Below are 12324 nucleotides of genomic sequence, written 5' to 3' on the forward strand. Positions count from 1 at the left end.
TTCTGATCTAATTAAATTTTGTAACTTTGGCATCATGGTAATCTAGCCACAGTGTCCCGATCCGACAGAGAGTAAGCAGTGACCAGACAGTGGTCAGAAAGTGAAACGAAGCAGGACATTGTTTTAATGATTTTGATTCGATACAGCTGGATCTATTACGGCGTAGTCTCGAAAAAAGTAAAATCACAAAAATACTGAACTCTAAGGAAAATTCAAAGAGGAAAGTCCCCAATCAAATGGGAAAATCAAAAGTTCAAACACATCAAACGAATGGTAACAACTGTCATGTTCCTGACTTGGTACAGGCATTTTCTTATGTAGAAAATGGTGGATTGAACCTGGTTTTATAGCTAGCTAAACCTCTCACTTGTATGACAGTCGCATCATCCGACTAGAAAAATCGGCCCTAAAGGTTACACGACGTACCTAACCGTCTGGAATGCTAAATGTCGCCCTCTTTGGGCCTTTTTCGATGAGTTAAGACTCTGCTACGAACGTATACGACTGATTTCAGACAATGATATGAAATTCAAGATCATAATGACCTGATTTTTTTCCCTTTTCGCGGAAGCGCTTTATTCATACTAAAATTTCATTACAATTAGCACTTTCTTAGTGAAAGCAAAGACGAACAGACAAAATACTGCTTAGAAAACATCGCATCAAATTATTTTACGCACCCAAATAAATCCGTGCAAAAAGCTACTTTTCAACGTTAATGAGTTGTTTTGAATTTTGAATATCCAGAAGACATGATGCTTCAGAGTAAAATAAGGTCAGAACAATAACGTAACAAGGAAGTGTCTTAAGTACGTGTATAAAAAACAAAACACTTAATCGTAATTGGATATATATATAAATAAATAAGAAGTAGGAGCTAACATTTGTTTTTATCATTTTGTTCTTTAAAGTAGAATTTTATATACAAGTAGAAAAAAATATATAGAATTAGGACTATGGATTTAGGAAATATCTATAGATGGATGCTAGCTTTCTTGTCGATTTATGGTTGGTATTATTTTTTCTCGGTCAGCCGTATATACCAAGAATGTTTAAAGAGGTTCTGAATGTTTCAACTAGGAAAAGGAGGGTTTCACCTCACGAAAATACCAACGTTGATAATCTTAAAATCTTAAAATTTCGCGCTTTCATAAAAAAAAAAACCACGATTCGCAACGCTTTGTTTTTTCGCGCATTCTTGCTGTTGATTAATACTTCAGCGAAGACCATATTCTCTCGATGGCGTCTTATTTTAATTGTATCTTTTTTTATGGTAATAGCGGCATTAGCTAAAATAAACTTTCGCGAACATTTTCCCCCTTTTGAGCAAATGGATTTGATAACTTTTAAAGTTAATAGAAGATATGATATGAGTGCCAATGAGACAATTCTCCATCCAAGTCACAATTTATAAAAAAAAATAAACACTTATAGGTCAAAGTACGACCGTCAACAAAGAGCCTTGGTTCACACCGATCACAAGCTATAAAAAGCTCCTAAAATGAATTGTGTAAAACTATTCAAACAGGAAAAGCAACGGTCTAATCTCAATAAAAAAAAACCCGAAACAACACAAGAAACGCTTATAAACCACATACTTTTTTTCTTTGCAGGTTATGCTACAACAGTTTATATAAGAGGAATAATTGATTCAACCATTACATTCAACTGTTCTCTACGGGGACTTTCAACTAAACACAGCGCTATAATTTGGACAGGGCCTCCTTATAAAGACTACTACTCCGTGCAGAACCATATCTATGTAGAAAACATCCCGAAAGACTTGAAACCGAGGATAAAAATAGTTGGAAACTTTCCCAAAGGATTTTACAATCTTCAGATTAAAGACCTACACCCTTCTGACACAGGCTTTTATATTTGTCATCGATCTCGATCTAAACGCAATGAATACTTTTATTTAGTTGTCATTGGTATGTACTATTTTTTTTAACGTTGTTTATCATCTGCTGCACCGAATATTCATGTGAACTATAATTTTGCATTCTTCTTCCGTCCTCTGTAATCGGCGTTTAAAAATTCTCTGAAACTACTGGCCCATCAAGTAAATAGATTGCATGTATGTTTCCTTAGAATCAGCAATCCTGTGGCACTCCAATATAAAATTGTATTCCCGCACAAAATACAACAGCATTGGCTGCACAGGCTATCCGTGAAAATGGGAAAACAATCTATAGAAAAACTTAATATTACTTTTAATCTAATGGCCGTAGCATAATTTATATAAAAATGTAATTATCAGAATTGAATGCTTCTTTTTATAATTTGATAAGATTTACTTTATAAAAGCGTTGTGTGTGCGCACATTTTTTTTTAGCGTCATACAAAAAAAAATTAAAAAAAATTACAAAAATACTGAACTCAGTGGAAAATCAATTCGGAAAGTTCATAATCACATGGCAAAATCACAACACAAAACGCATCAAAAACGAACGGACAAGAACTGTCCTGACTCGGTACAGGCATTTTCAAATGTAGAAAATGGTGGATTAAACCTGTTTTTATAGCGCTAACCCTCTCACTTTGATGACAGTCTCATCAAATTCCGTTATATTTACAATGATGCGTTAACTAAACAGACACAATAAATAAACTAGTCAAAATATGGGTACAACATTGGCTGCACAAGCTATCCGTGAAAATGGGAAAACAATCTATAGAAAAACTTAATATTACTTTTAATCTAATGGCCGTAGCATAAAAATGCAATTATAAGAATTGAATGCTTCTTTTTATAATTTGATAAGATTTACTTTTTAAAAGCGTTGTTTGAGCGCACATTTGAATGTGCTTCGGCCAACGTTTATATAAGCAAAAAATGTTTATAAAATAGCATATTCAATTCTTAATAAACATGGCCGTTGCAAAAACAGAGCAAAGGTTTCACCATTTCATGTTTTTGTTTGTGTCTACTTAATATATTCAAGAGGTACAGAAACAAAACAGTCAACTTATACTATTTGAAACGACCAGCTTTGCTTTTTCTTTTTTTGTTTCTATTTGACATAAATCGTTAATTTGACTCTGTATGCTTGTTATTGTCAATTACGATTTTTATTTTCTATTTTGTTTTCTAAAATCTTCTCATATCCTTAACTGATGATTTTTACTCATTTTTGGCATTTTTGGCCTTTTTTTTTTAGCGTTCTTGGTTAATCTTCGAACGTGCCAAATGTTCAAACGTGTTATTTTGATTTTCTAGAACTGGTTTAATGATACCACTGTGGTTGAATGCTAGTCCTAGATGTATCATCAATTGATTAGTCACTACTTCGGTACTGACATGATTTATATCATACCTTTTATAAAGATAAAGTAAAACCATGTGATATATAAATTAATGTTTCTCGATAATTTTCCTACAGAATTAAATGTAACCGTCTCCAAACCATCATATGTAGGAGAAATTGGAAGTTCCATAACCTTGGGGTGTAGTATATCTTCTAAATCCAGTAACGTCAGCGAGGTCCGCTGGTATTTTCATTCCAATAGAGGATATCATCCACTGGAAACTTCTTGTAACGCAGAAAATCAAGGTAAACCTACATGTAGAACAGGAAAGTACAGTAAACCTACACCAGTAAACCCATCACTAACAATTGGAAAACTGGATTTAAACGATGTTGGACCTTACATGTGCTCTGCAACCAATCAAGACGGATTAACCGTTAACAGCACTACGACAACTTTATCACTCCTCGATTCTAAAGGTATGCATTCTAAATGTATAAAATGTACAATGAAGTATATTGGTGGTCCTTCTGTAGCATGAACAGTCTTGAAGTCATCTGCATAGAATATATAATTTCAGCAAGTTTACCGGTTTGCCTTTCACACATAAAGAAGCGACATGTAATAGCCATAATCCAAATAGATAGCCAAGGCCCATAGAAACAAAACATACAGTCATGTTAATGCATATTTGTATATTTCAAATACGGATATCATAAATTATTATACAAGTGTGATACCCAAAATCAATCGACAATGTGTCTTTATGTTACGATTCGATCGTTGTACTCGCCATAACGCGCTGAAATCAATGACACTAAATTGTATCAATGATTTCAAGAAGTCACAGGATCCTAACTCAGACGACCGAGTACAAAGACGGGGATGAATTCCACCCAAGGCATGTGTCGTGTTGCTCATATTCAAATCAGATGATGTTAGTGACATTAAATTTAGACATGTAGCTTATGAAATTTTAAAATAAAATGTGAGTTACAGCTTTTACATTAATGCTAGCAAGACAAATCTTTGTTTGGCTTACTTGCTTTGTTTGTATCAATGTTTGCTCAAGTATGGCAATTAAGATAGGCGGGGCATCAGCTTGTATACATCATACTTAAATCTTATTGGACGTTATATTTGAGGTTAAGGACACTAAATCTCATTACATCACATGACAAATAGAATTAACACATGTCTGGGCCATGTACTAAAAAAATGTTTTTTTTTATGAAATTGACCTAATGTTGTTTTTATACTGCAACTAAAATTAATACATTGATAGCTTTTTAAATCGTAACACAATTAAATGTCAAAATTATTTTAATCACTTAATGGACCCCTGACGTAGAGAAAGAGTTCCATGATAAAATTGACATTATACAAAATAAAGCTATGTTACTATATTTAGGAAATAAACACAACTAGTTGTAGTATAAATACAATTATTGAACAGAGGCTTGTTTATGACCAAAAAATACAGCATCCAGAGCAAAACTAAAAAAATATGTTTTTTTTTATCCCTTTTATATATTATGTTTTGATTAATGGACTAAGCGTTTTTGCAGTTTTAAAATATGCAGAGAATTTCTTTTCACAGTAAAACATTTTGATTATAACTTGTGTTTCGTTTTAATTATTTTATGCACTTAAAAGAGGGACGAAAGATACCAAAGGGATAGCCAAACTCATAAATCTAAAACAAACTGACAACGCCATGGCTAAGAATGAAAAGACAAACAGAAAAACAATAGTACACATGACACAACATAGAAAACTAAAGAATAAACAACACGAACCCCACCAAAAACTAGGGGTGATCTCAGGTGCTCCGGAAGGGTAAGCAGATCCTGCTCCATATGTGGCACCCGTCGTGTTGATTATGTGATTACAAATCCGGTAAATAGTCTAATTCGGTAGGTCACATTCATGAAAGGGAAGGGGATTGTAGTAACGACGTAAGGAACATATCCGATATCATTTGTGAAACGGTTATTCCATAACGGTCAACCAACTCGTGATGGCGTCCGTAAAATTTACGAAGGGATGATTTCAACTTCACCATTTGGAACTCTTGGTTTAATAGCTTCCTTGTGAGCAGTAACCCTCTATCAAGAAAATCATGATAGGAAATGCAAGCACGGGAATATCGTATCAATTGGGAGATATATACCCCGTATGCAGGTGCTGCTGGAATGTTGCTACTTAGGAATGGAAAGTTCACAATTGGAAAGCTGAAATCATCTCTTTTGTCGCAAAGTTTTGTTTTCAACCGACCCTCATTGTCAATTTCTAGATGTAAGTCAATATATGACTGTTTCAGGTATCCTTTGCTGTCCAGTCCGTTCTATCATCAATTCTCGCATCATTTAGTTGTACCACGAATTAACTTTAATTTCTTGTTAATTTTATTTTCAAAAGTATTCTTAGTATTTAGTGCTTTCAAAAATGTGTATTCATTAATCAGAAAAATATTCTTTACATAATTATTTTACCGAATTTGTTGTAATATGTTTAAAGTAAATATGTGAAGGGACTTTCCCTCCAATTATTACTCCACAGAGATTACAAAGATTGTGTATTGGTTGGTTGTATTTTTCGAGGTCATTCAGACTGAGTGTCCAGTCACATCCTATGTATACTATACACAAGCTGAAACTCCACCCCTCGGTTGGTTGCAAATGTCAATCTTAATTACAATGGTCGAGCAAACATTTATACAAACAAAGAAAGCAAGCCAAACAAAGATTTGTCTTGCTAGCATTATTGTAAAAGCTGTAAAGACTTTTGATATATTGTACTGACCAATTACAATTTATTAAAATATATACTCTTCAGAATTAGATGAACTATTTATACTTAAACTACTTTCTAACCGACTGTACACGTGTACAATAAGCTGGAACAATTTTACAGTTATGTCTCAACTTACACCGATATCTGTCCTTCTCTTTTTATTATTGTATAAGCGATAATCTACTATTCTTCTTTTATTTTCAGAAATTAGGAAGGTGGTCTTCATATTAGGTTTAATTTGTTTTCTTCTTGTCCTGTTGTTTGTTACTGGACTAGTCCTGAGGAAGAATAAACCACTGTTTTTCTTGCAAATAGCATATACATTTCAAAAAGCTGAAGATGATGGCAAGTATTTTGTTAATACACCTTTTTTTCGATTAAATACTGAAAAAATGAGTTAGAGAATATTAGTTTCATATGAGAGAACCAAAGAAATCAATTAATAAAAACTTCAATAATAAACCATCTTTTACATATTGTAAATATATAAAGTTATTATTTCAATATTAAACCAATATTTAAAGGGTTTCCTGTCACCTTATCTTTGATTAAGTGTTTGTTTGACTATTCGTTTTTTCTTTTCGTCTTCTTGGCTGTTAATTTTGTCTTTCTTTGACTTCGGGCTTTGTTTTACCATTTGTAGTTTCTCTCCCTTTAAACGATTTCAATAGTTATCAAAGGTACCAGGACTATAATTCAGTACGCCAGACACGCGTTTCGTCTACATAAGACTCATCAGCGACGCTCATATCAAAATATTTATAAAGCCAAACAAGTACAAAATTGAAGAGCATCAAACCAGAAAGAAATGACAATCGACTTTCAATAGAGCAGGATTTTGATTTTAACGGAGAGTTTAAAATTATATTGTTTTTATAGATTCAAAATTATGGGACGCATTTATATCATTCAAGTCACAAGACGCAGACCACCAGTTTGTATCCAGTAAACTTTACATGAAGTTGGAAACGCAGTTGGGTTACAAACTGTGCATTCATCATAAAGATTTTTTACCAGGAAAAGGTATAATTCTTGAAGAATTCAATAAAGTAAAGAATTCTTTGGAATAAAATGACATACGAGTCATTCGAGAAAACTTTAAAATGAATGCATGAAATAAATAAACTCACAAAAATACTGAACTCCGAGGAAAATTTTTAAACGGAAAACTCCTCATCAAATGGCAATATCAAAAGCTCAAACACATAAAAAATTCCAGATAAGCGCTTTGGACGCACGAAAAAAAATCAAAACAAAACAAAAAAATCTTTAATTAGCATTTAAATCTATGTTTTTTCTGTTTTTTATTTTATTATAAGCAAAAAGCAATTTATAATCGTGTGAATTTTTTTTAATCACAAACCTTAAAATTTTTCTGGTATATCAAAACAGTTTTCCAAATAGTTAACTGAAAGAGCTTTTTCTATAGAACTAGAAATTGTAGACAATAGGTTATGAAAAATCATACTACATTTATTCTAACAACGGATACACCGAAGATTTGCATCAAATACAAATTCACAGTGAACTTAAAATTAAGGAAACTAACGAAACTGAAAGGTCTGCATTTGTCAAGATTATTGACTCCATATTACTAAACTCATCATAGATACCAGGATTGAAATTTCGTATATACGCCAGACGCGCGTTTCACCTACAAAGACTTTTCAGTGATGCTCGAATAAAAAAATGTTAAAAAGGCCAAATAAAGTACGAATTGAAGAGCATTGAGGACCAATAACGACTACAAACTTATCTATGACGAACGTGAATTTGAAGGTTGCAACTATCTAATTGTCTACTTCCCATTTCTCGGCATTCTCAAATCTTTGGTAACATGTTTTCGCGGTCTAACGTATTTACATCCCAGAGAAGCATTCTGGATTGTACATCCTTTTCTTGATTGTTTTAATTTTACTGAGTATGTATCTGAACGACAGATGGAGCTTGTGTAACGGATGCTAACTTCATTGACACATAAACAAATTTGCGAAATTTGAATATCGGTAAACTGCTGTTAGTTTAAGAATTCGTACTCGTAACGCCACTAAGTTGAAATTATTGATCTGAAAGAGGAGGCGAATAAAACTGAAAACTTCTTGGCAAAAAAACGGAAGAACAACAAAAAGACAGTACACAAAACAAAACATGGAAAAACTATCGACTGAGCAACATGAACCTCACCAAGAAAACGTGGTGATCTCAGGTGCTCCACAGGGGTAAGGAAATCCTGTTTCACACGTGACACCAAACATTTTTCTTCTATAAAATATGTTGATAGTTATTTTATGTGTTTATGCATCTTGCAGATTTGTCGTTGACGCTCTTCCAACCATAAAGCATCACGAAATTTGTAAACCATCAGTGATATAAATATTTTAACCCTCAAAGTATGAAACGGAAACATTTTTTATAATTTTCATGTCAAAATAGAAAGGGATATTACCAGTATAAACTTCACACATGCATACATTAAATATAAAAAAGCACATAGGACAACATTTAAAACTATTAAAAACTAGATAAAAAATAAAGTAACATTTTTGTTTTACACAATTGAAATTAAAGAATTATGAAATAATTTGCACTGCTATTTCAGCCATTGCTAACAACATAGTGGACTCCATTGCTAACAGCCGTCGTACTATATTGATCATAAGCAGGGAGTATCTTCAAGGAGGATATACTACTTTTGAATTGGAAATGGCTCATGCTGAAATGATTTCTACAAAATCCAAACACAAGATTATTCCAGTATTACTAGACAAATATGAAAATTTACAAGGTTTAATGGATGATACATTAAAACATATAATTCAATCCGTCACATACATTACTTGGCCAGGAGAAACCAGTCAGAGGGATGTTAAAGCTTTTTGGAAAAGACTTGAACTTTCAATGCCAAAGAAATCACGGAAACTTTGCATCAGAAGCGATGAAAATACTCCATTGCTAAGTAGCTGGCTTGACTCATCTGCATAACTAATCTTTATACGTGCAAATAGTATAAGAGGTATAATGGTTATAGTAATGCGGACACACATGCACCCATGCTTCAGAAGACTTAACGGTGTAGTTGTAAACCATTATCCCCATTAGTTTTAGCAGTTGTTTATTTTCATAAATTTGTAGAATGCTGATACCTGCGCTTTGGTAATGTGATTAATAACAAAAGTAAAATCACAAAAATACTGAACTTAGAGGAAAATCAATTTGGAAAGTCCATAATCACATGGCAATTTCAAAAAAACCAAAACGCATCAAAAACAAATGGACAAGAACTGTCATATTCCTGACTTGGTACGGGCATTTTCAAATGTAAAAATGGTGGATTAAACCTGGTTTTAAAGCGCCAACCCTCTCACTTTGATGACAGTCTAATCAAATTCCGTTATATTTACATTGAACAAATGATATCCCTAGACCAAAGGGAGTTATTAGATAGAGGTGATGAATAATATATGGTATAATCGTGTGTATTGATAAATATTTAAAACTAATCAATGATAAAAAGAAGAATAAAAAGTCTTACCAAAGTTTAAATTGACACTTTCTAACCACTATCAGCCGACTCCTCCCAGAAAATAGATATCAAAATAATAAAACAACGAAAAACACATGGTACATTTATCTGTATATTGCATACCACATGGTCCATTAAACCGGACATGGCACAACCACACAATGTCATGAGATTCGTCAGTACAATTTTACGTACACACAAACCTCTGCTGTGCGTTTTTGTTCTGTAAGGGATGTCATCTTTTAACAAATTTTCGTTCGACATTACCTGTGTTGTGTTGTGTAGTTCTCCTCTTATATTTGATGTGTTTCCCTCAGGTTTTGTTTGTAACCCGGATTTGTTTTTTTTCTCAATCGTTTTATGAATTTCAAACAGCGGTATACTTTAAATTTTTGGAAAAACAAAAGATTTTCTTATGTATCCCAGGCATAGATTACCTTAGCCGTATTTTGGAATTTTGGATCCTCAATGCTCTTCAACTTCGTACTTGTTTGGCTTTATAAATATTTTGATATGAGCGTCACTGATGAGTCTTATGTAGACGAAACGCGCGTCTGGCGTACTAAATTATAATCCTGGTACCTTTGATAACTGTATCCTACTGTTGCCTTTATTTGTGATGAATATTCAAAATAAAAACGGATACAGTTTCTTTAAGTTATTAACTTTTTTTGAGCCATATTGAATTATACGCTTCTCTGATGATTGCAACAATGCGACAGAACTAGGGATTTTCGAAAGCCCCAATACGTTTAATAAGCCCCTAAATTATTTTGGTAATCGAATAAGTCTTTTGAATATATGTGTCTCTCGTTTATACATCGCGCGATATATATTTTTTCTCTTTTAACATTAGTAATATTAAATCTTCTTTCTACTTTGGTGAACAAATAAAGGCACAGCAGTATACCGCTGTTCAAAAGAAACAAATCTTTGGAAATAGTATTTAACGTAGAATGCTATAACAATTTGAAACTATTTAGGTTAAGTTCTGATTTATAAGATAATCAGTATAAACATCGTATAAGATGTATGTATTTACTCATAGAATAAAGAACTAAGGGTAAAAATGCAGGCCAACCACTGCGATGGCGGGTTACTTCTTCGTTCTACTCCTTCATGTACTCAGATTATCCAAACTTATAGTCAATCGACCTTTCCTCATTTCTTTAACACAATGTCCACGATTTTTAGAGAATGTACGTATGTGAATATCATATTTATTATTAAAAATCCAATACATATAGAAAGATGATGTTGAAGGAGTGCCAATGAGACAGCTCTCCATCCAAGTGACAATTTATAAAAGTAAATCATTATAGGTCAAGGTAAGGCCTCAACACGAAGCCTTGGCTCACATCGAACAGTTAGCTATAAAGGGCCTCAAAAATTTCCAAGTGTAAAACCAGTCAAACGAGAAAACCAACGGTCTAATTTTTACAAAAACGGGAAACAAGAAACATAAGAACTCCATAACGAAAAAAACCCATTGAACATCAGATTCCTAACTATGACAGGTTCAAATAATTGCAGCGGGATTAAACGTTTTAATGATACCAAGCCTTACACTATTTTCAACAAACAGAATTTTTTGATTGACACGAGTTAAAGCGACAATAGGTTACCTGTGTTTAAATCGCGTAAATTAATTAAATATAAATGAATCATGACAAATAACAGAAACCGAGGGAATCGCAACCTCTCTTAAACCAGCGAAACGGGACGCTCTATGGACCTGAAATGAAAAGTAAACTAACACATAAAATACCTGACTTCCAAAAACAATTTTCAACGGAAAATCGATCCTAATCAAATGGCAAAATCAAAAGATCTAACATATAATATAAAGAATGGAAAACAACTGTCTTGTTCCTGACGTGATACATGCATTTTTAAGTAGAGCATGATGAATTAAATCCGTTTTTTATAGCTAGCTAAACCTTTCAATTGTATGACTGTCGCATACAATTCCGTTATATTAATTCAATGTAGAGGTAAAATAAACAGACATAATAAGTAAAAAATGTCAAAAACAAGGATACAGCATTGGATATTAATCTTAACTATAAAACAAACTAATACTTCAACACAGAAAAACAAAATGGTATAAATCCAAAGAACATAAAATGCATTATTACCGTAGCACAATAACACAAAGACTGGATGTATGAGTACCGAGCCATGCAAAAGGTATATTTCCAAAAATGAACAAAACAATAACTTACAAAAACAAATAAAAGAACACTTCAACACGTTATAAAGATGTTTAACAACGTGAGTATCTATACTGCAGACCATCATGTATTATTTGTGAAGTTGATACGGAATATTTATCAACAGTTCTTGGTATCTTCCAACGACTTTTGTTTTAGAAAAATGACGAGACATTGGTGACATTTTTACAGTCTTAGTAGCAGCTGCATGATTTTGAATAATTAATGAATTCGGAAATGTATAACCCATATGCAGATGAAGTTGGTATTACTACTATGCTGATGGAAAATGATAATTTCAAAATTAATATCGTCTCGTTTGTAAACAATTCAGTTACTAACATGACCTTTTATGTCAAATTCTAGGTATAAGTCTGAACATATGGTGGAGGAAGCTGTATATGTTTTCTCATTAATTTCTTGTTCTTGAGAATATATTAAGGAACACAAGCAGAAAAAAGTTTGATTGTTATTAGTAAATAACACCTATATCTGAATGTGATCTGGTTTCATTGATCATCTTGCTTTTGACATGTGTCTGAT

The 12324-nt window shown here is 32.8% G+C and overlaps 1 protein-coding gene across 1 annotated transcript in view; it reads left to right on the forward strand.

The window, feature by feature from the left end:
* Positions 1-805: 805 nt before the first annotated feature.
* Positions 806-12324, forward strand: part of LOC139518804 (uncharacterized) — a 32594-nt gene continuing 21075 nt past the window's right edge. Inside the window, exons 1-5 of the mRNA XM_071310381.1 lie at positions 806-1008; positions 1614-1931; positions 3384-3728; positions 6250-6390; positions 6925-7068. Coding sequence (XP_071166482.1) covers positions 957-1008; positions 1614-1931; positions 3384-3728; positions 6250-6390; positions 6925-7068 — 1000 coding nt within the window. The 5' untranslated portion in view covers positions 806-956. The remainder of the gene's footprint in view (positions 1009-1613; positions 1932-3383; positions 3729-6249; positions 6391-6924; positions 7069-12324) is intronic.

The sequence above is a fragment of the Mytilus edulis genome, chromosome 4 (genome assembly GCF_963676685.1).
Source record: "Mytilus edulis chromosome 4, xbMytEdul2.2, whole genome shotgun sequence".
Lineage (NCBI taxonomy): Eukaryota > Metazoa > Mollusca > Bivalvia > Mytilida > Mytilidae > Mytilus > Mytilus edulis.